General features: G+C 43.3%; 1 protein-coding gene and 1 non-coding gene across 6 annotated transcripts in view; one reads left to right on the plus strand and one right to left on the minus strand.

Annotated features, from left to right (window-relative positions):
* The window catches only part of SORCS1 (sortilin related VPS10 domain containing receptor 1), a 575,198-nt gene that overhangs the window by 524,334 nt on the left and 23,389 nt on the right, over positions 1 to 27,475 (plus strand). For all 5 annotated transcript variants that reach the window (XM_070363590.1, XM_005897015.2, XM_005897018.2 and 2 more), the window contains exons 20-23: positions 5,067 to 5,200; positions 7,570 to 7,693; positions 13,724 to 13,836; positions 18,698 to 18,829. In XM_070363590.1, the coding sequence (XP_070219691.1) occupies positions 5,067 to 5,200; positions 7,570 to 7,693; positions 13,724 to 13,836; positions 18,698 to 18,829 (503 nt within the window). The remainder of the gene's footprint in view (positions 1 to 5,066; positions 5,201 to 7,569; positions 7,694 to 13,723; positions 13,837 to 18,697; positions 18,830 to 27,475) is intronic.
* Positions 11,884 to 11,955, minus strand: TRNAW-CCA (transfer RNA tryptophan (anticodon CCA)). Its single transcript has one exon. It is a non-coding gene; the product is annotated as a tRNA-Trp (tRNA).

A 27,475-nucleotide genomic window follows, 5' to 3' on the forward strand; every position in this document is an offset into this window, starting at 1 on the left:
AAATTATTGAATGCTCAGGAGAGATCAAGATGAACCCTTTTAGGATGGAAATGGCTGGTCTCCCTGAGCTTGTCTAGTTCTCACATTCTAGCTGATTCATGTAACTCCTGATTGGGGAGTCAGGAGGAGTGTCACAGACGAGGGGACAGCTGCCATCAGCAAGGTGTGTAAGTAAGGTCCTCAGGTGGGACAGGGCACCTGCTGGAGCACATCACGTGATGAGGGATGGCAGGAGCCGTGCAATAAACAAGAGCCTGTGTAACAAGCATGTCCCGCTGTCTGCAGCATGTCTGAGTCATCAGTAAGTAGTGGGTCTTAATAGCTCTTTTGTTAACATGGGTCTTAGCAAGCATTTGTCAGCTGGCCCAGGCTCTGAACTTGAACTGTTTTGGTTCACACCCTGGAGTGAAGGAAGGTGACCTGCCTCTGTTAGTTCATCTCTGCATGGAGCTGATAATAGTGCCTACTTCATAAGATTATTATGAAGATTAAATGAGAACACAAAGTCGTTCACAGACTATGTGGTACACAGCCACCGCTCAGTAAATGTTACCCTTTTATTATTTCATTGAACAATTCTGACTTATGATCAACTACTTCTTATCATATGGCTTGTACACCAGAAAATTAGTTCTGTTCTCCTGGTCTCCCAGCCTCTAATCTATAAAGAGAGGAAAACACAGACGAAAGCAGAAACAGGAAATTATGTTTTTGTTCACTTTGTTGTTTAGTTGCTAAGTCGTGTCCAACTCTTTGATACCCTGTTTTGTTCAGTGACTCAGCCAATACCGCAACGCCTGCTATGTCTCAGGACCTGCACACATCTGTGTGTGTGTGCTCAGTCACTTAGTCATGTCCAGCTCTTTGCAGCCCCATGGACTACAGCCCACCAGACTCTTCTGTCCACGCAGCACACATCTCTGTGTGTATGCTCAGTCACTTAGTCATGCCCAACTCTTTGCAGCCCCATGGACTGTAGACTCCTCTGTCCATGCAATTTTCTATATATATAAAGATGAATACAAAGGACTTGTCCCTCCAAAAGTTTTCAGCCTGTGTTCTCTATCTCACAAACCTGAGATCTGTATGTGTTAGCTATCTTATTATTATATAATGGAAATTTTCATTTTGAGCATGTGAGTAGCATCACTTTCTAGAAATATCACTCTCACAACAAGTTGGAGGGTGAGAAGGCACATAGTCATTGCTATACATTGCATGAATGTATAATGTATACTTATACATATGCAAGAAAGAACTTACACAAACACACATATACATCTTTCTGGGCCTTAAAGGCCAGTGTGCTCTATGTCCTGATTATGTCTGAGATCTCATTGTCTTCTACACGTTCCCTCCATTTATCTCTCCATTTCTCCCTATTCCTCCGACATGGAGATCCCCCTCCTCCTCTGAGTCTTTGTACTTGCTCCGCCCTTGCCCTGGACCATATGTTTTATTCTAAGTGATGGGGCCATCTGGGACTTGGTCTAGCTTATGTATTACTTTTTAAATCTTTATTTATTTAGTTGTGGCACATGGGATCTTTAGTTGTAGCACATAGGATCTTTAGTTGTAGCACATGGGGCTAGTTCCCCAACCAGGGATCAAACCTTGGCACCCTGCACTGGGAGTGTGGAGTCTTAGCCACTGGCCCACCAGGGAAGTCCCCAGTTTATGTATTATTGAGGGAGGCAGGCTTTGACACACAGAGCAGGACGGTGGATTAGAATGGGGAAAGGTTTAGTTAAGTTCACTTCAGTTCAGTTGCTCAGTCGTGTCCGACTCTTTGTGACCCTATGCATTGCAGTACGCCAGGCCTCCCTGTCCATCACCAACTCCTGGAGTTTACTCAAACTCATGTCCTTTGAGTCAGTGATGTCATCCAAGCATCTCATCCTTTGTCATCCCCTTCTCCTCCTACCTTCAATCTTCCCCAGCATCAGGGTCTTTTCCAATGAGTTTGTTTTTCACATCAGGTGGCCAAAGTATTGGAGTTTCAGCTTCAGCATCAATCCTTCCAGTGAATATTTAGACTGATTTTCTGTAGGATGGACTGGCTGGATCTCCTTGCAGTCCAAGGGACTCTCAAGAGTCTTCTCCAACACCACAGTTCAAAAGTATCAATTCTTTGGCATTCAACTTTCTTTACAGTCCAACTATAAGGAAATGTATGACTACTGTAAAAACCATAGCTTTGACTAGACAGACCTTTGTTGGCAAAGTAATGTCTGCTTTTTAATATGCTGTCCAGGTTGGTTGTAACTTTTCTTCTAAGGAGCAAGCGTCTTTTAATTTCATGGCTGCAGTCACCGTCTGCAGTGATTTAGGAACTCCAAAATATAAAGTCTGTCACTGTTTCCATTGCTTCCCCATCTATTTACCATGAAGTGATGGGACCAGATGCCATGATCTCAGTTTTCTGAATGTTGAGTTTTAAGCCAACTTTTTTACTCTCCTCTTTTACTTTCATCGAGAGGCTCTTTAGTTCTTCACTTTCTGCCATAAGGATTGTGCCATCTGGATATCTGAAGTTATTGGTATTTCTCCTGGAAATCTTGATTCTAGCTTGTGCTTTATCCAGCCCAGCATTTCTCATGATGTACTCTGCATATAAGTTAAATAAGCAGGGTGATAATATACAGCCTCAACATACTCTTTTCCTGATTTGGAACCAGTCTGTTGTTCCATGTCCAGTTCTAACTGTTGCTTCCTGACCTGCATACAGATTTCTCAGAAGGCAGGCAGGTGGTCTGGTATTCCCATCTCTTTGAGAATTTTCCACAGTTTATTGTGATCCACACAGTCAAAGGTTTTGGCGTGGTCAATAAAGCAGAAGTAGATGTTTTTCTGAAACTCTCTTGCTTTTTTGATGAGCCAGCAGATGTTGGCAATTTGATCTCTGGTTCCTCTGCCTTTTCTAAATCCATCTTGAACATCTGGAAGTTCACAGTTCATGTACTGTTGAAGCCTGGCTTGGAGAATTTTGAGCATTACTTTTCTAGCATGTGAGATGAGTGCAATTCTGCGGTAGTTTGAGCATTCTTTGACATTGCCTTTCTTTGGGATTAGAATGAAAACTGACCTTTTCCAGTCCTGTGGCCACTGATGAGTATTTTGCTGGCATATTGAGTGCAGCACTTTCACAGCATCATCTTTTAGGATTCGAAATAGCTCAACTGGAATTCTATCACCTCCACTAGCTTTGTTCATAGTGATGCTTCCTAAGGCCCACTTGACTCTCATTCCATGATGTCTGGCCCTCCATGAGAAAGTTCTACTCCTTCAGGTGAGATGGGTGTATAGTGTATGAACGAGGACAGGATGCAAAGAGCTCTGAGAGAGAATTTATGAAACCAAATCAGTGGTTTCCTAAATGGATGTGGGCAGCAAAGAAATAAGGAATCAAGACTGACTTTCTCCTTCTGGGTTGCTCCCCTGGATTAACACTGGTGTTATTCATCAAGACTGGAGTATACAGAATGGTGGGGGGTAGGGGGAGGCAGTGTATTTCATAGGAATATCTGGCTGTTAATTGAGTCTGAGATCTTCCAAAGTGGTGCTAGTGATAAAGAACCTGCCTGCCAATGCAGGAGATGCAAGAGATGTGAGTTCAATCCCTGAGTCAGGAAGATCCCCTGGAGGAGGAAATGGCAACCCACTACAGTATTCTTGCCTGGAAAATTCCATGGACAGAGGAACCTGGCAGTTTACAGTCCTTAGGGCTTCAAAGAGTCGGACATGACTGAGCACAAATAAACAACTGAGTCTGGAGTCAAGAAGGTGGTTTTGGAGCCCTAAGCATGTGGTTCATAGTTGAAGGTTGGAGTGTGGATAGTATCCCTCAGCAGAAAAGAATATAGAGGGAGAAAGAGGTCAAGGACTTTAGAAAATCATCATATGGTCAACTAGAAGAGGGGACAGTGATTAAAGCAGGTGCAAAGGCCTGAGTGCCACTTTCTTCTCCATCTCATGAATACAGGTGGTGGTGGTGGATTTTTGCCATGTTCCCCCCAAAGGAGAATGCATTTTGTCTGATAACAGTGACTTGAGAAATTCAGGGGATCCTAGGGTAGGTCTCGGAAAAGGCAATGGCACCCCACTCCAGTACTCCTGTCTGGAAAATCCCATGGACGGAGGAGCCTTGAAGGCTGTAGTCCATGGGGTCGCTGAGGGTCGGACACGACTGAGTGACTTCACTTTCACTTTTCACTTTCATGCATTGGAGAAGGAAATGGCAACCCACTCCAGTGTTCTTGCCTGGAGAATCCCAGGGACAGGGGAGCCTGGTGGGCTGCCGTCTATGGGGTCACACAGAGTTGGACACGACTGAAGTGACTTAGCAGCAGCAGCAGCAGGGTAGGTCTAGTGGTTCTCCAAGAAAAAGATGCTGTTATCTTTGTGGGTTTGTACATCTGACTAAAGTTTCTGGTCCACTGGGCCTCTATAGGTAGAATCATCCTACTTTTCAGCTGAGTGCATTCTGAGAACCTGAGGCCCACAAAACTCTCTCTCTGCCCCCTCATGCCTGTCTTTGTCCTGGACAGGCTCAGCTCAGCCCTGTGCTTACCTAACCAGGAGGCTACAGACACTCACACAAACACAGTTATTCACAAACATACACATTTACATCTTTAAAATCCAATAAAGATACAAAACAATTACAGGTAGAAAGTTTTGGGGATTTGTATAATAGCCATCCCCAGCCCCCACCCAACATGGATTCTGGGAGGTTTCTTGGAAACACTTTGCATCTCCCTGTGAAATCTCATATTATTCCTTTTCCTTTAAGGACTTCATCAGTTACTTGTAACAGTTTAAGCTTTTACACAGAACTAACTCAGGATTTGGACCTGGAAGAAAGATCTGTAAATGGAAAGGATGGAGACACAATTGTTCTCAATATATTCCTTTCCCCCAGAGTAGGGGTGGCGCCTGAGCACGTCCGTCCAGGAACACGACTGATGTTTTGGAGGCTTCTGGAAGGATTGTGAATTCAGAGCAGGGAAGGCAAAGCAGAGAGAGCTCTTCCCTCTCCATGCCTCCTCTCTCCTCTTGTGCCTCAGGTCCCCTGGAGCATGTTCACCTGTCTCTTCCCTTTGTCACCACGAAGAACAAAGAGGTCAACGCCACCGCCGTGCTGTGGCCCAGCCAAGTGGGCACCCTCACTTACGTGTGGTGGTACGGGAACAACACTGAGGTGAGTCGGCTTTCCATGCAGGGTCTGTGTGGCTCCTCTTGAAGCAATAAAGGGAAAGACACGACTTATCCTAACTCAAGAGTCCAGGAGTTGTGGCAACCTCAGGAATGGCAGGCTCTGAGTGCCCCAGTCATCCCTTCAGTATGTCTCTGTCTCTCTCACGTCTACACCCCTTCCTCTTACCCCTGCCTTCCTGTGAGTCAGGGTTCTTCTCCACATGGGCTTTACTCTGCAGTGACCCTCAGCAGCAACCCTGAGCTTTATGTTGTTGTCACAGCTCAGTGGAGCAAATGAGCCATCTTTCCCAAAATTCTAACAGGAGTCCTGGAACAGAGTAATAATACCGGCCATGCCTTGATCATGGTGCTCGTGGCAGAAACAGAGCTGTTCAAATCAACCTTCCTAGATCCGTCTAGACCAAGAGAAGGGAGGAAATGGCCCTCGAAAGAAGAGAACAGTGGACACCAGACAGACAAGAGCCACAGATGTCTGTGCAGCCCGCCCCTCGCCCTTTGTTCTCTATTCTTGATCAGACATGGCCCCCCCGCCCTATGGCCCCTCCACCCCATAACTCCCCAGCCTGGATCAGAAACGACCCCTTCTTTAGCTCAGCTTCCTGCTTTATGTTTCCTCCAAACACTCCCTGTGATCTAAAGTCAGCAGCAAGTTCAAAATCAGTGGAGACCTTAGATCTCATGTACCCCGAGTCCTTCGTTTTACCGATGAGAAAAGTGAGGACAGATGAAGTGGCTTCTTCCAGTCTCACTCAGCTACTTCATGCAGATCCATGTCCTTTCTCATGCCTGCCTGGGTTTTTCTTCCCCGCACACCAGGCTGCATGCTCTGATGCAGTTTGGAACTCCTTCCATCCTCAGAAATTAAAATTTGCTTGCAAATGTCAGTGAAGGCAGTAGAACTGAAGCCTGGCATCATCTTCCCTAGAGGACCCCGGACCAATGGCTCTGAATGGAGAGCTTCATCTTCTTCCAGCAGAGGTGCCGTTGCTTATAACTTTGCTCTTCAAATTCAATGCATCTTGTGTGAATACAAATCTCTTTCTACCCCAGAGCTGAGTGTTGGCTTTAACTGGAGCCATAATTTCACACAAGCCCAGGGAGGAAACCTCTCCTGACACCAGACCTGCTGTGTGGCTGACAGTCAAAGGAATCTCTCACCTCTCCTGCTGACATAAATTAGCTGAAAAGAAGCCCTTTTTTATTTCTTCTGAAACTGTACATGCAAATTGGGTCCAGATTGGGCCCACTATCCGCAGGAGAAGAGAAATCTGTGTTACTTGCTTGAATGCTAGTACTAGGAGGTGAAACTATTAAATAACTTATTTGCTGCTGCTTCTTTTTTTAAGCTTTTAGCAGAAAACTAAATTCTCAACAGATTTTATTAAGCAGACTTCTTATGCTGGGCTTTATTCTACCTTCTGCTACACAGGGAGTTAAATAAATTTTGATTTTTGAATTAATTAAAGAAAAGACAGGAATGAACTGTTTGTGGGGAGTGAGTGGAGGGAGGTCAGGAGGCTAATAATCCTTTCCCCAGGACCCTGGTGTCCAGTTGCATTACAGGAGCTGATCCAAATCTTTTTTTTTTTTTTTTTTTAATTTATTTTATTTTATTTTTAAACTTTACATAATTGTATTAGTTTTGCCAAATATCAAAATGAACCCATCACAGGTATACATGTGCTCCCCATCCTGAACCCTCCTCCCTCCTCCCTCCCCATACCATCCCTCTGGGTCCAAATCTTTTTTTTTGAATCCTCAAACCACGATCCAATTAGTACCTGTTTCTATAGCAGCTCCTTCCAGGAAATTGCTGATGGGGCTTCTCAGAGCAAACCAAGCCACACAAGGCCAAAACCCGTCTACCTAGTGTAGTTTTGGTGTCCACGGTCGCTGCGTTCCATTGTAATTTTATGTAAGCAGCGCCCCCTGGAGAGAAGCACTGGCAGCTTATACACTTTCAGTGACTGGCTTAAATCTGGATTCATATGAGCCCCTTCTTTTGGCCTGATTTTAATGTTGCCTTGGATTAAGGGATCTGCTTGATGAGTAGGTTATCAACAGAGAGACACCCCACCAGCAGGCAAGGCCTAATGATCTCCCCAGTCCTGAGTCAGGACTGTAGCAGAAGAGAGGCGTCAGATTCAGGAATGAGTAGAGTTTCTTCTCTGGTAGTCCCTTTCTGGACCGGACTCGAGGTAATAGGGAGGCATAGCTGGAGTCAGGCACACAGGGGCTGCCCCGGAAAGAGCCTCCGCTAATTTAAGGAGCTTGTTGGTGGTTCAGAGTTGGTGCCTATCTTGGGTGTAACTGAAAATCTCTCCCCTCACTCTATGTCCTCATTTGCTTTAGCCCCTGATCACCTTGGAGGGAAGCATAGCATTCAAGTTTACTTCTGAAGGGATGAACACCATCACAGTGCAGGTCTCAGCTGGGAATGCCATCCTGCAAGACACGAAGACCATCGCGGTATACGGTGAGTGGTCATCTGCTGATCCATCACTGTCTGCATCCGTCACTCAGATGAGATGGTTTGGTACCTTGGCACCAGACGCCGTGCTGTCTTATGAATCTACCCAGAGAACAGACGGTAGTGGTTGAGAAAGACCTGGGTCAAGTCTCATCTCCTCTTTTGAGGAAGGTGTGGTTCACCAGCAAAGTAGGGATCACAAAACCCCAAGATGATTTGTTTTCTTTTTTTTTTTTTTGGAACTGGCTCTGGTGCCATAGAGTAACTGTGCACTCAACTACCTTAGGTACAGAAGAGTGAATTTCATTATGTGGAAGGCTGATTCACTCCATTTGATATTTTTGTGATGTTTACAGATTTAAAACCCGTTATAAAAGAAAATGGTTAATATTGAATCTTTATTTTTTTAAGTTCAAACTCAGAGTCTTGATCATTAAGAAGAATCTGCCAATGTCTAAATGCTCTGAAAATCTTTTCCACAAATATGTATCATTTAAAAATCACTCTACTGGTTTAAAAGCAAGGGAGGGGTCATAACAAGCACATGCAGTGCATCATCATGGACAGAATATTAGTTTGAACAAACAGCTGTACAGAACACTCTTGTCATCAGTTGGGGAAACTGATGTGGTCAGGGTATCGCATGGAATGAAAATTTACTAAAATGGAAAGGTGGGATCCTTGATGGAAAATGATATTTAAAAAAAACAGTTTATACAAATTGATTTCATTTTGGTAATTTTTATTTTTTTCTACAGAAAGATAGTCAGATGGATCTGCACTAAGTGCTTTAGTAGATGGTAAAAATATGAACTTTTATTGTTAATATGAAAACGGTACTAATGCATCCCAGAAAATCAAAATTTAAAGAGCAGGAATTTAAAAGGAAATAGGGAAATAAATGCTGTGCAGAGAGAACAAAAGGGAGGATCGAGGGAGGGAGGGAAAGGGAGATGAGAGACTGAAAGAGATAAAGAGACCGAGACAGAGACACATGAGCTCCTGGTCCAAGTGACATCAATTGCCCCAGTTCTAGAATTGATTGATTCTAATGCAGGTCCTGTTTCATGGTCCAAGTGACATCAATTGCCCCAGTTCTAGAATTGATTGATTCTAATGCAGGTCCTGTTTCATGGTCCAAGTGACATCAATTGCCCCAGTTCTAGAATTGATTGATTCTAATGCAGGTCCTGTTTCATGGTCCAAGTGACATCAATTGCCCCAGTTCTAGAATTGATTGATTCTAATGCAGGTCCTGTTTCATGGTCCAAGTGACATCAATTGCCCCAGTTCTAGAATTGATTGATTCTAATGCAGGTCCTGTTTCATGGTCCAAGTAATATCAATTGCCCCAGTTCTAGAATTGATTGATTCTAATGCAGGTCCTGTTTCATGGTCCAAGTAACATCAATTGCCCCAGTTCTAGAACTGATTGATTCTAATGCAGGTCCTGTTTTCATTTCTCATTTTGCCAACTTGACCTTCAAATTCAGAAAGCAGTTTGTAAGCAACTTTGAACACGTCTGAGGACACTGTTCTCCTCGCGTGGCTGCGTGTTAGATTTCATAGTGTTTCCTCCCTCCCCCAGCCTCTGAAGAGGTTTGAGCAGCCTCAGTATTAAGTGAAAGTTAACCAGGGTTGTGGTTTGCCTCCAAGGTCCCATCCGTGAGGAGACCTCTTAGCCGCGTGGCCCAAAGAGAGGAGAGCTTGTGTTTCTCTTTCCTCTCCATCTCCTTTCTATGCTATAGGAATGTATCTGGTTGGTAGCTGATACGATTACCTCATTTTTTTCAGAGAGGTAATTAACTTGATCCAGCTAGTAAGTGACGGAGCTGGGCTTCCAACCATCAAGACCTAGGGCCCAGTGCTCTGAAATTACCCTGTTGGCTGGCTCTCATTCTTTTCTATCCAATGCTTTCTTTCTTTCCTCCCTCCCTCCAGGATGTCACTAATGGGCACTGACCCATTAGTCCAAAGGCTACCTCCTCATTAGAACCACAGACCGAACTTGGACTTCTCTGGTCCAACCCGTTAGTACAGCGTTAGGAAATTGTGGTACCCAGATGGAAAGTTACTGTCTTAAAGTCATTCCCCTATTCAGTAACAGGTTGAATAATAATGATGATGGTTGGTAGTGATAGAAATTAACATTGATGCATCTTTTACTGGTGTTTATTCTAAGCATTGGATATATGATCTGTTTTATTGAATCCTATGAGCAGGCTTATCAGAAATATGATTATCCCTCTTTTACAGTGAAAAAATATAAGTATAATAGCCAGAGCATAAGAATTCTGAATCTAGAGAGAATATTTCTCTTGATGACTACCTTCTATCCCTTGCTATGCTTAGTTCTTCCTCTTCCTAAAAATCCCTTGAAAAGCATCATTCCAGAGTGGGTCATTCACCATCAAATGGGTTCTTTTCATTAAAAGGGATCCCTTGACTAAAAGCTTGAACAGGGAAAGTGCTCCCTGCTTCCTGTAGCCAAATTCCTGAGTTTTTCGGCATCCTTAATCATCTTTGGTCAGATGGGTTGTCCAGGGTTTCACATGTATAACTAGAAAATTCTAATGGCGTGTGTGACCTATTAAAAGCAAATTGCATCACAGGAAATTAAATAAGCAAGACTGAACTGGACAGAAACAAAAGGCAGGGAGAGTTTTAAACTCTAGGATAAGCTAGCAGAAAGTGCTAGAGGACTCAGGGGAATTGGATTACCTCTGTGATTAGAACACAAGGGTTTACTTAGGAAACTTGGTTCCTACCCTCCCAGAGGTGGGGCACTTTCTTAATGATACCATTTCAAAGATAGTTCCTAGGTCCTTGGGAAAGGCATTCCTGGTTGCAGAAGATTTACATCTCAAAAGTTCACAGAAAGAATTTATAATAGCAAGTTTCTAAAAGAAATGCTCCAAGAAAGGGGAGGTCAGAGTCTGAAGTCTGAAAGAAACCTGTTCAAGCATAATTAAGCTTTGGGGAAATTTAAGATCATTATGGTCAGACTGAAGGAGGTGTCATATTTGGGAAGCTGGCAGAGGAAAGATTGCCTACCTAAAGACATACAGTAGACTGTAGGAAAGAAAATTTAGTTTGCATGGTTTTCCTTCCTTTGCTTCAGGGCTCAAGTTTGCCCTTAAATACAACAAAGAAAATGTAAATGTGTAGAATTCATCTCTCTCAGCAGCTGCAAAAAATACATATATTATTGACGTTTACCCTTTTCAGTCCTCCCACATGCATCCCCTATTTGTTGAATAAACTTAAAGATAACATTTCTCTGCCCTGCTGTTTAGCATGTGAAGTAATTACAGAGGGAGCTGCAACATGTTTCTCATCTGTGTCTCTTTATTAAGATAAATATCTTCTTTTGAGACGAAGTCTCCACAGTTTGGTTAAGAGGTTTGAGGAAAGTGAAAATGACAAACACGTACATCTTCAAAGGGAAATGTTAGGACCCAGCGGGTCATTCCTTGGCACTGCCATTTCCCATGCTGCTAATTAATATGCATTTCCTTCTTCTCCATCAGAAGTGAAGTGGGAATGTTCACCTTGGTGACCAGTGACTCAAAATACTCAAACTTTGAAAAATACATCTTTGGAATAAGCTGACTGCCTTAAATGCAGTCCTGATCATGTGCAGGTCTTCAATGCCTGCTCCTGAGAAGTCGTTAGCAATGTTAGGAAATGCACATGTGGGTTTTTGAGTTTCCTAAATGTGTCTTTGGTGTTGCCGGTATTGCTGAGCCCCTCCTGAAATATAAGAACATGCTTAAAACAGGAAAGAAATGTTTGTTGAATAATAAAGGCATAAACTACAGAGAGCCGCCACTGATGTTCATGCCTTCATTTATTCAACAAAAATGTATTAATTAAGTGACTCCTGGCCACTGAAAACCTACCATGGACTGGGCACTGTCCCAAAGGGCCGGAAACACTGTGCCCCCATCCTCACTGAACTAATATTCCTGTGTGGGAGACAGACAACAAAAACATTTATTTATTTAAAGCTTTTTTTGGAGTTGATTTACAGTATTGTGTTAGTTTCAGGTGTGAAAGTGAAAGAAAGTGAAGTTGCTCAGTCATGTCTTACTCTTTGTGATCCCATGGACTGTAGCCTACCAGGCGTCTCCATCCATGGGATTTCTCCAGGCAAGAATACTGGAGTTGGTTACCATTTCCTTCTCCAGGGGATCTTCCCGACCCAGGGATCGAACCTGGGTCTCCTGCATTGGAGGCAGACGCTGTAACCTCTGAGCCACCAGGGAAGCCCAGTTTCAGGTGTACAGCAAAGTGAATCAATTATACATATGCACGAAAGTGAAGTCGAGTCCGACTCTTTGCAACCCCATGGATTGTAGCCCACCAGGCTCCTCAGTCCATGGGATTGTCCAGGCAAGAGTACTGGAGTGGGTTGCTATTTCCTTCTCCAGGGGATATTCCCAACCCAGGGATCAAACTCGGGTCTCCTGCATTGTAGACAGACGCCTTTACCGTCTGAGCCACCAGGGAAGCCCATACATATGCATAAATCCACTCTTTTTTCAGTTCTTTTCCCATATAGGCCATTACAGAGTACTGAGTAGAGTCCCTGTGCTATACAGTAGGTTATTATTAGTTATCTGTTTTATATACAGTAGTGTGTGTATGTCAATTCCCATCTCCCAATTTGTCCCTCTCCCCTTATCCCCCCAAACAAAATAATTTGAACAGTAAGAAGTTTGGCGGAGACAAATAGGGTCACAGGATGAAAGGTGTTAGCACTGGTTAAAGGGAGGATATCTGAGGTTGCTGGAGGGAAGGGCTCCTCCCAGGAGAGACTGAAGGCTGAAAAGGAGCTGAGCAGGCTATCATCTGAGGAAGTAGAGGCATGGTAATGTGGGAAGAAATTTAGCAGCCTGAGGAACATGGGGAAGGATGGCGTCATGGAGTGCCGGGCAGCCCGTAGGACATGTGGCAGGAGACAGTTGTTGCTGGTTTGTGTGGCACTATGAAGGCCATGATATGAATCTGAATTTATTCTAAGTGCAGTGTGGAACCTCCCACAGATTTCAGGGGAGCAGTGTGATCTGAGTAGATTGTGTGATAAGACCCCCTCAGGGCTGTGCTCTGAAACGCATCACCATGTTAGGACCAAGGCTGCACCATCCAGCCAGTGATGACAGAATGCAGTAGGAATACGAAGGTGAACCCATTCCTGGGACACAGGGCTCCTCTGGCTGACTTCAGCTCACAGATCTCCCATTAGTGTCGCTGAACCTTCCTCCCTCTCTTGCACTGTGTCATATATGCAGCATGGTCTGATGGTGCTCCAAGATCCTCTGGTTTCCTCCCCATATTCTGTTAAAGACAATTCTCCTCACAAAATCATCGCCTTTATAATTTCATCTACTTTCTGGGGGACCAAGATTAACTCAGAGGCTACTGTGACAACTAGCAAAATCCTTGAAATAAAGAGTTGGAAATTCCTTTCAATGAAATTCCCATGCAAACAAAATTTAGCAATAGAGTGACTATGATGAATTTTATAATTATATAATCATATAATATGATTATTATATAATGGTAATGTGTGTGTGTGGAAAGTATGTGCAGAACACAGCTGTGCCATAAAAAAGAAAAGTAAAATGTGGTGGGCAGAGTATTAAGTCAGTGAGGACTCAAACTAGAGCTTGAGTGCTGCATGCGTGGAAGGTGGGAAGAGAGGACCATTCTGGGAAAGGGGCCGTGTGTTCAAAGGCCCAGGGGCAGAAACCCGTGATGCAGTCAGAGTGCTCCAGGAGCACAAGGGCTAGACTGGGGACAGTGCATAAAGCTGTGGAGTGAAGCATGGGTCACAGACTAAAGCTTTGGCCTGGAAAAGGAGCTCGGAGGTAAGAGGGATGGGATGTTGACCTTGCCTTCTAGTAAGGTCTCTCTGGTGAGTGTGGAGGACAAGGACCCTGCATTAGGGCTTTGCATGAAATAGAAAGTATAACAGACTTCCTGAGAGGCTGATCTGACTTATAGTAACCCCTCTACTCTGGCGGTCCACAGAGGAATTCCGATCTCTTCGCCTGTCCTTTTCTCCAAACCTGGACGATTACAACCCGGACATTCCTGAGTGGAGGAGAGACGTCAGCCGAGTCATCAAAAAGGCCTTGGTGGAGGTGAGTGTAGCCAGCTCCTTCTGGCCCAGGCCCTTTCCCTGTCTTCCCTTGTCCTTCATGGAGAGGGGACCCTTGCACTAAGAAATGGCAGGAAAGAGCCAGAGGCCAGGGGAAGCGGGTGTCATCAGTCTGATACCTGCAAAGCTGAGCCTCCCATGCGCAGACATGTCACAGGTGCCACGGGAGACAGGAAATTGAATAATCACGGGGTCCTTACCCATTATGTTCTGCTTAGAGACGACCATGGCAATATGTGACAGTCATGGCAGAATTCACAGTTAGCTGTCAGTACGTGTGAAATAGCTACTGGGCATAGTACTGAAAGGCATAGAGTGAATACCGTTAGTAAGAGCAGCCTGAGTTCCAGCCCCATGAATGACCAGCACAACAGCCAGTGAGTACCCAGCACAGGAAGGTAGTCATCTTACTATGTCCTAGTTCTTTTTAACAGCATTCCCTTCCCACAACAGCCCCAAGAGCAACATATTATTGTCTTTATTTGTTGATTAAGCAGTTGGGGTTCAGAGAAGTTAAATAACTCATCTAAAGCCTCACAGCTAATAAGTGACAAAGCTACAAAATTAAAGTGAAGGATCTGAACCCAATCTGGTTTCTGGGAGGATAACAAGGTGGTATGGTTCATCCCCTTCTGAACAAATGTCACCCACAATTTGACAAGACATCTTCTTCTAGGCACATTCCGCCTGCATACTCCACTTCCATAAACAATCAGAGAAATGGAATATCTGCTCATATAGCTGCTTGGGTTTATTGCACAAACCCAGAAAACCAGAAATGACTTTTCCCTAAGGTCTACTCTTCAGTTGCTCAGTCGTGTCTGACTCTCTCTGACCCCATGGACTGAAGCATGCCTGGCTTCCCTGTCCTTTACTATCTCCTGGAGTTTGCTCAAACTCGTGTCCATTGAGTCAATGATGCCAACCAACAATCTCATCCTCTGTTGCTCCCTTCTCCTCCTGCCCTCAATCTTTCCCAGCATTGGGGTCTTTTCTTTGGTTGACTCTTTTCATCAGGTCAACACTTTGTATCAGGTGGCCAAAGTATTAGAGCTTCAGCTTCAGCATCAGTCCTTCCAATGAATATTCAGGACTGATTTCCTTTAGAATTGACTGATTTGATCTCCTTAGTGTCCAAGGAACTCTCAGGAGTTTTCTTCAGCACCACAGATTGAAAGCATTAATTGAAAGCATCAATTCTTTGATGATCAGCCTTCTTTATGGTCCAACTCTCACATCCATATGTGACTTCTGGAAAAACCATAGCTTTGACTAGCTGGACCTTTGTCGGCAAAGTGATGTCTCTATTTTCTAATATGCTGTCTAGGTTTGTCATAGCTTTTCTTCCAAGGCGTAAGCGTCTTTTAATTTCATGGCTGTTATCACCATCTGCAGTGATTTTGGCACCCAAGAAAATGAGGTCTACTCTTAGCCTAAGAGAAAAGTCAATTTAGGATTGGTTATATATTCTCTCCTGCACCTGACGCATGGTGCCTCATGACACAAGGGGATGAGGAGAGTTAAAGACATTCAGATAACCCCTGCTCAGAAAACTGATCTCACATTCAGCCTTTTGCAAAGAGCTGATGTTCCCATAATCATACCATTGTCTTTGTGAATATTCATTTAGCACTTTAAAAATTCCAGAAACTCTTCTCAGTGTTTTGCATTTTTAGACACATTTAATCACAAAAAAGAAACCTAGCTTATGATGTAGAAACAGATAGGATGATTATCCCCATTTTACAGGTGAATAGAGGCAAATAACTTGCCCAGGGTTGTACAGTTTAAAGTCAGGCTCTGGAGTTAGACCTCAAGGTTTAAATCTTGATCAAGTAGTTTTCTTCCCACTCCACTCTGCTGCTGTCCTTTGCCTTGTTAAATGGAGAGACAAGAGTAATTGGAATAGTGGGATGGAGAAGGGTTATTTTCTCTACCTCTGGGTAAATGCCATCCCACCTTTGTCTTAAGGACTCTGAGCATCTATGACATTGTCGGTGGCTAAACATTATGGCCACCAGGGGGCGAAGCTACCAAACCACAGGCCTCTTTATCCTTAGAGCTGCTTGTCACTAATGTGACAACTGGTTTCCCTTCTCTGCTGTCCTAGAGAGATGACTTATAGCCTTCAGTGAACCCACAGCCCACCTTCTTCAGAGATCTCTGTCCCTGTAGATCTCCTAGGCAGCTGTCCAACACCCCCCGTTGCTTATCAACCAAGCATTAGTTCAGCAGTGATGTTTTCCAGGCTGGTTTCTCTTCACATTAATTTGAAGGGGATCAGATGCTCCGGGATGCCACCCTTCCAGCAGCTGTCCACTAGGTTAGATGTGACTGCTCGTTAATATTTCTAGGCCGCTGCAGAGCACAATCAGCTAAATGCGGAACAAACAGGTTGGCTTCACATCCCTCAGGATAAGAGGTGATGGAGTGGAGGGAGTTTTGAGGACTCCGTGGTTACTCAATCCTAAGAGGTGGCTGAACCAGCCCTTGTTCCTAGCTCCCCACCTTGGCTTTGAGATAGTAAATATTCTCAGCCACTTCCTTAAGTCCTAAAGAACACACCCTATTGCCAGGCGTCCCCTAATAAGCTCTATAAGAAGCTCAACTGGATGTCAACTTAATTGTAGTTTTCTTCCTATTCATTCTGTAATGAAATTCAATATGTAAATCATTGCCTTTTTCCTCATCAACTGGGGTTTTTCTATTGATATTTTGCAATGGGATCTTTCATTGAAAGTCCTTCAGTAAACATTGTCAATGATAAGGATGAGTTTAGACATAATATTTGAGCTTAGCATCCTGGAGGGCTATAAAACTGTATGATACCAGCTGGGACAGGAGCTGCTTTGTGTGCCAGGAGAAAGAAGGCAGGAGAGCCCTGGTTAAGACAGAAGCATCATGGTCAGACCAGGGTTCCAAACTGAGTGTCGCCACTCGTTACTTAGATGGCATTGAGCCACTGTTGGGCTTTCCTCCGTCTACTGTCTGTCCCATAGCAGAAATAGGGATGTACCATCCAGATTCCCCTTACGGGAGATACAGTTGCCTTAGCTGCTGGGAGAGCTGTGGGCAGAGGTTTCAGCTGCCTTCCCCCAACGTTGTGTCCTTTTTTGAGTGGCTCGTATCCAGTGATGCCTCAGCTCAACCTCAGGCAAATCTGAAGGGCCATTCAGATTTCTCAGGCAAATCTCATTCCCTGCAAGGTCTTCTGAGCTGACCTTTATCATAGCTCAGCTTCTCCCTCTACCCATTCTTGCTTCCTTGCCTTCAGTCCTCTAGCTGTTGATTCTAAGAATGTCCCCTAATAAACACCCTACATGCTAAGCTCAGAGCCAGCTTACTGGGGACTCGCAACCTGTGTCTTCACCTGCACAGAGAGGTATAGTAATACTTGCTTCAAAGAGTGCTTGTGGGAGATTACATTGCATTATATTAAGAAGTCCTTAGGACAATGCCAGACACATGGAAAAGATCCAGCAAATGGAATTTCTTAGTACTTCAAGAAAGATATAAAGGTAGATTTCAGAACCCAACAATCACCTAACTGGAAATCATGAAAAAATATACTGAAATGAGTGGACTTTATGTTCTAGAACTTCATGATGTTCTAGCAGCAAATGTATAGAAAAGACATTTGGCGGAGATACACAGAAACATTTGCAAGAAAAGACTGGCTGTTGAGAAATTGTAGATGAGTCTATTCAGTTAAGCCTAAGATGACTGTGTGAGCTGTGGATAATTAGTGTAGGAAGGAAAGGTGGGACCATATTGCTGAAGGCTTTGAATGTAAATCTAATCCACTTGGCAGTGGTAATTTGTGCATGAATTTGGATGGGGATACATAATCTGAGTTGGACTGTAAGGGGATAAATCTTTAAGCATTGATAGTAGTCTGTTTCCTGGAGATGGGGAGGCTGTTGTAAAGATTGAGGGGAGTGAACATAGAGGCTGAATTGAGATATTAACAAGGCGGGGGTGGGAGGAATTTAAATAGAAAGGAACCAATAGGATCACTTGTCAATATCTCATAGGCTGCTTAGATAGGATGTGGAAAGGAGAGTGTCATGTCATAAGTGAGATAAGGCTTCCCACTGGGGTATCTGGGAAAAGAGTGCCTCCATTCATCCACATGCAGAATGAAGATTTTGGAGTAAATGTGAGGAGTTCTTGTACAACAACCAAATGACATTCTGACTGAATGCTCCAGAGAAATGCTGAAATTGTAGCCAACTGAATTCTAGAACCATCTAGAAAGTAGGCTCAATAAAGAGGAAGTTTTGAGTGATGTGCATGATTTTAATAGAAGGTTGAAGCGTAGCAGGGGGAAGGGTTAAGAGAGCTTCCTTAGCTGATCATTAGGGTCTGATGCTTTGGAGAACTCAACAGACACCTGGAGGCTGTGGTCTGGGGTGTGCTATTAGGTTAGGTGATAGAGGTGGATTTGGAGGGAATGCTAGTGCTTCGAGGAAGGAGGAAGCTAGGTTAGAAAATGTTATAGCTCCAGGGGCAGAAGATAAGGCTTAGTGACAGCCTTCTCACTGACAGGGTCCACTTACTTTTACAAAGCAGGTACTACCATCATGCCACTTTTTAATTTAAGGGGATGCAAAGTGTTTATGGTCTCATGGGGATAGAGCAGGGGGCCAGACTTCAGAGTCTGGCTCGAACCCATCTCTGGCCTTTGCATCCCTCCCCAACAAGTGCACCCAGGACCCTGCTTTCACACTCCCATCTCCACACCCGTGTGCCTTCCTACTGCACCACCCCACAGGTCTCATGGTTCCTTCTCATCAGCTTTCTTTCCCCCAGGACTCATGTGTGCCTCTGCGTCTCTCCCTCAGGCCACTGGGGTTCCGGGCCAGCACATCTTGGTGGCAGTGCTGCCTGGCCTGCCCACTGCTGCCGAGCTCTTTGTCTTACCCCATCAGGACCCCACAGGAGAAAACAAAAGGCCAGCCGAGGACCTGGAGCAGGTGAGTCCCCAGGTAGCATGCCAGCCTCTCCCTCTCTGAGCCACGACCCTGCTAGTGCCTGACCAGGACAGCAGCTCTGGGGGTCCCCACTTGGGGACCCTTCCACCTTCCCATCCTCCCTAAAGAAACGTAATCTGGAGCTTTAACTACAGCATCACCAGAAAACACGTGCAAGAGTGTGTATTGTCAGCAGTGGCTAAACCACTGAGGGTATATCCATCTACAGTGCTTACAGTAGACAAGATAAATCTATGTACTGACATGGCAAACTGTCCAAGGTATTAGGTGGCAGGAAAAATGCAAGAGGCTGAACAATGTGTAGAAGTCGAATCGATTTATGTTGCTTCACAAACTTGCATCATGAGAATCAAAGTCAGAGTGAAGTCACTCAGTCGTGTCTGGCTCTTTGCGACCCTATGGGCTGTAGCCCGCCAGGCTCCTCCGCCCCTGGGATTCTCCAGGCAAGAGTACTAGAGTGGGGTGCCACTTTCTTCTCCAGGGGATCTTCCTGACCCAGGGATCGAACTCAGGTCTCCCGCATTGCAGGCAGACTCTTTACCCTCTGAGCCACCACAGAATCCCTGAGAATCAAATGGCGTATCTTTATAAAAAGGCACAACTTTTATACAAATCATGAGTCCTCTTTATCACCACCAGTCTACGATGATTTGAGTTTATAATGAATGAGTAATATTGACTCCAAGTACCTCCCCTGGCTATGGGATTCGCTTTCCTCATCTCCAGCACCTCTGGAGTATTAGAATGTGTGTGTGTGTGTGTGTGTGTGTATGGGTGTGTGAGAGAGATTCTCTCTCTTCTGCTTGCTTAGATGTTTTTTCTCCCATTCTTCCTTTTAACTTCAGATTACCCATCTCTGTAGTGAGCATTGGGCTTCCCAAGTGGTACTGGTGGTAACGAACCTGCCTGCCAGTGCAAGTAGATATAAGAGACACGGATTCGATCCCTGGGTTGGGAACATCCCTCAGAGGAGGGCAACCCACTCCAGTATTCTTAGCTACAGGATCCCGCGGACAGAGGAGCTTTGGTGGGCTATGATCTGCATGGTCACTGAGAGTCAGACACGACTAAACCAACTTAACACGCACGCGTAGTGAGGATTATTACTATGATGATGTCATTATTGTTGTTCTTATTCTTCACCCAGTTAAAATGATCAGTCTTGGTCTGGTCACCCTGTTGGAAACTATATGACTTTGGTTTCTCAATGCTCTCTGACAGATATATTAAAAACAGGATTCCTCTCAGACACTAAGTAAATATTAACTTTTTCTCCTTTTAGTACTTGGAGCTTTTCAGTTTACTTAGAATTAACCCATAATCTAGTTCCTTGATCTCTAGTCTCCAAGATAACTCGAGAAACCTCTATCACAGCCTTGTTAGCAACAACCTCACATTACAACCTGGCCCACCTCCTAGGACATGCCCACCTTTCAACAGTCGCTTTCCCAGTTGGCAGAAGACTCACGTCTATATTTTTTTTTCATGTGCAAACAACAAATAACAGAGCTGTCAAGGAAAGTCCCAGTGAACCCCGTCTCCTAATGAACTGCACTTCAACATCGGACAGCAGGGAACCCGTCAACTTTGTGTCTGACTTTGCTCAGCCCTCGCTTTCTGCTTCTGGTTATATTCTGTAAATTATTCTCTGCACCTGCAGTTCAGTGGGAGAAAGAATGGAGTATTTCTTATCACCACACTGCTGATGAGACCTAGAAGGGTGTAGATCCCTATCCAGAGCATTTAGGTTGAGACATGTATATTTGTGCCTCCTCTGGAAATCTTATGGCTTGCCCATGAAATCCAGAATATCATCTTCTCAATATGGAAGAGTCCAGATTTAGAGCCAGCTAAGTTCCCAGGTACCACATCATCTGCACATCTCATTCTCTCTCTAAAATATAGTTTCTAGATGTTTATTTTAGAGAAAATGTAGAAAGAAGAGGCATGTGTTCTCTGAAACTTGGTTTACTTGTGTGAGTGTATATCTTGCTGTCTGTTTTCCCTAGAGTTCTTCTTTCTCTTTATCTTATCTGAATGTCTTCTCCAGAGACATTCTCAGAGACCTGAGTGAGTGTCCCTGAGGCAGCCAAGTATCATGTACTGATGAGCCATTAATCAGAGACCCTAAGGCAGCTGGCTTGGCTTGCTCGAAAGCTGTGGAACTTAACATTCAGTGGCTTCAGTTCAGATATGTTTTAGATAGCGAGTTCAGATATGTTTTAGAAAGACCACAGGTTTGGAGAAATATAGACCAGGTTTCTAGCTTCAGCTCCTATATCCATTGCTTATATCTTATAGATGAGGAAAATTCAGAAAAGATCAATAATCCAGCCAAAATCACATAATCAATAATACTTGTCTCATAGGATGTTTGATAGATCATTAAAGAAGTGATACAGCAAAGCCCTTGACCTATAGAGGTTACTCAATAAATGGTAAATAGATAATGGTTACATTTATGGATATTTTGTGATAGGAGAGTATATGAGAAATGCAAAAAAATATATATAGGCATATTAAAGACTAGGATAGTCCGCGGCATGCATTGGCAGAAAGAAAATGGTGAAAATAAGGAGAAAAAGATTAATGAATGGAATTACAGGAAAGAACAAAGATACCAGGAAACAGGAAGAACACGTGAATGAGTAACTAGAGGGAAGATGACTCATTTAAGTTATCAGGCAGATGGATGGCATTGAGGGAAAGCAGCAGAGTACCAAGGGAGATTGTAACTTTGGTTAAGGGAATTGCCAATGTAGCAGCCTTATCCAGGAATGAAACTAATTTCAGTGACCAAACCTAGCATATGAGAAATGAGTGTCTTATGGAAACTGTTATTACCCAGTTAATAAGTACCCTAATGAAATCAGTATGTAAACTAAGCCTTGTGTCCAGAACCAGCAATACCGGTGCTGCCCACAGGAATCCTATAGTTATGATCCTAAGAGAGGTCCTTTAATTCTTCTCTCTGATGCAGTCACTTTGAAATTAATGAAGTCAGACCCCAACCGAGAGCTGTGAATTGCCTAAGGAGATGCAACTCTTTAAGGAGAAGGAGATTCTAGTTCTGTTTCTGCAAGTTGAGTTGCCTCCCAAGTCTAGTGGGTCCCCTTGTTCCATCATGCTGCCTGTGTGGATTTGGGTACCACTTGACTTCTGCAAGGCCCCCAGATATCAAGGCGGCTGCCCCAGGAAATGAGCAACAGATGCTTTGCTTTGAGTTGTGTAGGGTTTTTTCCCCTGATGAAATGAACATATATTCTGTTCAAACAGATTTCACTGGAAATTTGCAGTTATGAGCTTATTTAGTTGGGAAGTCCAGCTCAGGCATGGATAACTCAGAGAGGAAGTATCATCAGCTTACTCCCCTGTCTTCGTCTCTCCTGCTTTCTCTATCTCTTTCTGTTGTGACCACATGAGAAGTCTGCCTAAGAATGAGGCCAGCATATAGGAAGACGAGAATGGCCCCAGGAAGCCCCAGTCTTTTATTTAGTCATCTTACCAATTCCATTCAAAAGACAGTGCCTCTCCCCTGAGTGCACCCCAAAAGCCTAGGGTGATAATTCTCACAGGCTCGACTTTGGTAAAGTGGAGATGTCTCAACGAGCCTGGTAGTCAGGAGGCTAGGGCTCTGTCAGTGATAACTCAATGTGTCATACCCTCCCCAGATCAGGAGTTAAGGGAGCCCCTCCTAAATCAAATGGGCTGAGAATAAAGAAGGACATGGGTCCTTAAAGAGAAATATGGGGGGGAGAGAAGGAACTGGAGGCAGGCAAAAGCAACTGACTTCCTTTGTCATAAATTACATAGAAGTTGCAACTGAGTGCAAAGTGAAAACAACAACCAGGACCCCACTCCTTTAAAGGCTGCTTTCTGAATTAGATGGAACTTGGGAAGAGCTGGCTTTATGCTCTCTCTCTCTCAATACTCTGGCCCCTTTCTTGTAAAGTTACTGCACAGAATTCCCAGCAGGGAAAAAAGTGGGACCTGGCCAGGTGGACCCTGATGACTAGGCGGGCAGGGCCCAAGCAAAGGGCTCTTGGCTCTCCTCCCTTACTTCCTCTAACAGCATTCCCCAGAGAGGACAGATGCTGGCTTAGATCAAGTTATCTTGTCTGTGAAATAAATTGAAAATTCCTCACAGTGAGAAGCACTTGACCTTGTTATCTGGATAACGTTGGGCTGGGTTAATCAAGTGACCTCTGTCTGGGAGGGTTCCACCACTCTCGACTTCACATCTCCAGAGAGTGAGAAAAGGCTCACTTGCCCTTAGCTGGCCTCATCAGGGATTAGACCCTCTTGCTACCTGAGGCCAGCTGCTCAGGTGTGGAGCATATCCCACCTCCTGCACCACTGTACTTGCTGGCTTCTCTCTGAGTCCTCAGAGGTGAAAAGCTTTGTATCTGGCTTTCCTGGAAGGAGGAAGGGCCATCATGCTGTGTTTGTGATGCTGTGCTGGGGCGATAGGGAGCCTGCATGTTGTCTTGCTGAATCCTTAAAGGGCATGGACACATTTAAAATGAACAGAATGACTATGGACGAAATGTCAACCACCAACAACGAATTTTGTCTTTAGTTGTTTGTGTTGTCATATACATTTGACAGGTGCAGAAACCAAAATCCAGGGAAAGAGGAAGTGCCTCTGAAAATGGAACAGGTTATTGGCAATAATTTTAGAAATAAGATTCATTGTGAAGTGTAATAAATAATCTTAGACCATTTTCGATATACTCAGTCTGCCCTGTCCAGATTTTTCAAAGAGAGAAATTGTAGAAATATTTTGAAGTTCACAAGGAAAGTCACTAAAATGGGAAGTTATAATCAAAAGAATAGGTAAGAGTTGTGCTGAAAGAATACAGCAAAAGGAGAAGGAGAGAAGTTTGGAGCTGGTGATGGGGAATTTAGGGAAAGGAAGTGAACTGGGACACATTATTTCTTCATTATGTCATCCAGGAAGAACTTCTTAGACACTGTAGTCAAGCTGATGCTTTGGTGCTAACAAAGAACAGAATTGATAAGTAGAAGTCCTGTTTGGCTTCACTGCTTCTTCCATGTATTAAACCAGAAATCATGATAATTGGGAAAGATCTTTCTCTGTTAATTCCAAAAGTAATATCATTCAATCACTCTTTGAAGAGGCTTTAATAACCTAACAGGGTCAGGCTTGACTATGTCCATTCCAAGGTAATCCCAGGCAAGTCTCCTAAACTTGGCACCAAAATGTTCCTTAAGTTCAGTAGGGTTTCCATCCCTCCTCGCAACTTCAGATAAGCATTAGTTGTATGGCCCAATATAGCTTTGCCATCGATAAATCTGCTAAAGCCCATTTTCAGTGTGTATTCATGGTTTCACTCTGTACCATTTCTCTGGGTGTCATGTATCATAAATTACTACTTCTCTGCTGTCCTTAAGCTTCATGTTTCAGCATTTGACATTTCCATTCTCATGATCTGAGAGTCGATTTTCCTCTGTTGGTTTCTTTAAGCACTGTTTGGATATTGAATGTGTTCTTTACGTGGTAGTGATCTATTCTGTTGACCAAACATCTCCAGCTCACCATTTCTGGGTACCAGTAGGATTATACCATGAGGCTCTTCTGTAAGCAGAGCCGGGTGATTAATTCTGGCCAATGAAGTGGGAGCAGAAGTGATGCGTCACTTCCAAGCTGAAGTATTCAAATTTTATCTCTAGAACCCAGAGAACTCTTCTTTCCCCTCCTCTGGTGGTGTGTACAGCTGAGGGGGCTGATCTACCAGCCAGTGTCCCTGTGTGACTATAATGAGCACAGCATCACATCTACCTGCAGCAGATCCCATGGAGCATTAAGCAGAAAGCACACTTCCTTTGTTTCAAGTCCTCCAAATTGTAACATCGTTACCTCAGCTTGACCCCTGTTCTGATTACCACTCAAATTTCATGCTTGTGAAGAAGCTGAGAAGGAGAATTGGTGTTTTTCATGTACCTGGTCCCTTCCACAGCACCCTTTTGATAGCATCTTTCCAAGTATTTGTACTGAATTGCCACTGTCTATTTAAGTGGTGGTTTAAATGAAGTGTGGGTTGCACTTGAATCATAGGCATATTCCATCAAATAGGCAGACGCCAAGAATAATAGATTTTTCTTTGCTCCTGATTACTTAGCTGAAGGAGAATAGACAATGGAGAGCAGCAGAAGAGGGGTGACTGTACAAAGGTAAATGAAATTTGCTAGGATAACACTTGCACTGCACAGAGAAGGAAAAATGAACAGATTCAGCTTGTTTCAGGAGGACCGATCTCCCAGCAATTACACACCATTTCACTCGAGTCTTTATCATGCAAGCTTGTGTTCTTTCATTTAGGCTGTCACCACGCTGTTCTATAGTCCCAGTTTATTCTATTCCTTTCATGGCCAAAGACTCTCGCAAACATTATAAATTATATTAACTGTTGAATAGGATGTAGCAGTCCTGAGGCTATGGTTAGGAATTGCCTGTAGCTCAGATTGGTCAGATGACACAGGCCTGGCGTTATAAATCATGTGCTTCACAGTTAGATGAGAAATAGAAGCATAGTTAATGATATACTACAATTTTTTATCTCCTAAATGTGCTCAGCTGGACCTCCTCCTATATACTTTTTGTGTCTCTGTCAGCTGGCTCGAGGAAAATGTTTTTTTATGGAAATGCCCTAAGATGAGGAGTCAAACAGAATGAAATTCTAGTCTCAATTCTTCAAATATTAACAGGATAAACGTAAGAGTGTCCTTTAGGCTTCATGTTGCTTTCAATGGAGCTGTGTTGTCCTAGGGAAAAAATAGTGAGAAATATGTAACTTTGCCAACAGAAAGTTTTCAATGCATAGATATTATACATTATATATTGTATATATGAAAATATATGTAATAATTCACAAATGATGAAAACAATACAGGATAAATGCTTCTGCAGGTGGCATGGAAAACATTTAAAATATTGTCAAAATCTGTCAACAGTTTCATACTCATTTACTTGCATAGAGAAATGCATGGTTCTAATTGAGTTCATTCTTGTATGCAGTGTAAATTTTATTTAGTTCTATTTCTGTGCATAAGTTCTTTTGCACACCACAAAGTATGTTGTTATCTTTTTTGTGTGTTCTTTGATGCAAGTGAAATCCATGAAATATACTTTCTCTGCTACCATTTTTGCATAGCCTTTTTAATTTTGTAAATGATACAGATAAAACTGATGAAGCAATGTTATAAACCAGAACAAATTTGGGAAGTTAATTATTTTCTTCATGGGACTCTCCTGGAGATTATAAATTAGAAGTATGTTGTTCAGATGAACACTTTTCTAGTTTCTCATCTATATCTCTTTCTTGAGGAAGAAACATTGTCAGAAGAAGAAATACATATCACTTCAGCAAGTTGGAAGAGAGAAGTCTTTCTCATGCATATATACAGTCCCATTTTGTTCATGGGATGGACTCTGAGAAACAGGACAATTTCTTAATTACTTCCGATATTTTCTTATTCAAGTTAAGGTATTTTTTCTGCAAATACAATTACAAATGTATGTGCACATATGTATGTGTATGTACATGTGTATGTGCATCAGCATATTAATTTTATACATGATTATATATTTCACACATATATATATACATTTCTCTGTGTGTATGTTTATTTAAGAGCCAAACCTTTCTGTTTAACCTCTACTAAAAATGCACTATCAAATTCTTAGAAAGATCTTACTGATTGAATGATAAGAATAAGATAGAATAGGAACTTGCACACCGTACCACTTTACAGAACACAGAGGAAAACCATTCTACACAATCTGTGTTAGAAATCTACTCGTCCTGTAAACCTTGAGCATTCTGGAAGTTTCTCATTACCCAGGGAAAAGAGTAGCTTATATAGAAAGAATAAAGCTGTTTCAACATAATTTTATCACAACCTTGTTTTCCTGCACAGTCTGCTAACTGGAAATATTTGAGAGGCTGAGCTTGAACTGGATCCCAGGTGCGTGACATGGGTCACGGGTCACTGACAGTCATCCCAAGTTCCTGCTGTTCAGCAGAGAAGTTCATGTGCAGGGCAGTTCAGTTCCAGTTCAGTTCCATCACTGAGCAGGGACCTCTGCGAGAGACTCTGTGCTTGAAAACAAAGCTGTCAGGCCCTGCTTAATTGATAAAAGGATCAAAGGTGTCATTTTGGCAACTCAGTGGACTGAGTGAAAGTCCATAAATATAAAAAGAAAACTAATTTAAGAATTTAACTAGCAGAATGATATTCAGAAAGCATCTAACTAGACTTAAATAGCATATGAAATAGAACATTACGTTGGTTCTTAGAACATTAAAAATGAGGCAAGGAGACCAGATAATAGGAGTGTGGTTTTCTCTGATAGCTTTTCACAAATTACTCAGAAGGATGAGTGAAACAGCAGATTGATCTGGTTTTTTACTTTGAACACATGAACAGTTTTACCTTGTCTAGAAAACCTTGCCTTATACTGTTACTACCTAAAATGAGGTCCTTTGTCATTTGTTGGAGTTAAATATTTCACGGCCCAGAATTCTGTGGGTGTGCCCAGTACAGATGCATCAGCCTGAGGAGTGGTTTTGGGTTCATAGTATGAAACAAGAGTCAGCCAACACG

The sequence above is a fragment of the Bos mutus genome, chromosome 26, assembly GCF_027580195.1.
Source record: "Bos mutus isolate GX-2022 chromosome 26, NWIPB_WYAK_1.1, whole genome shotgun sequence".
Classification (NCBI taxonomy): domain Eukaryota; kingdom Metazoa; phylum Chordata; class Mammalia; order Artiodactyla; family Bovidae; genus Bos; species Bos mutus.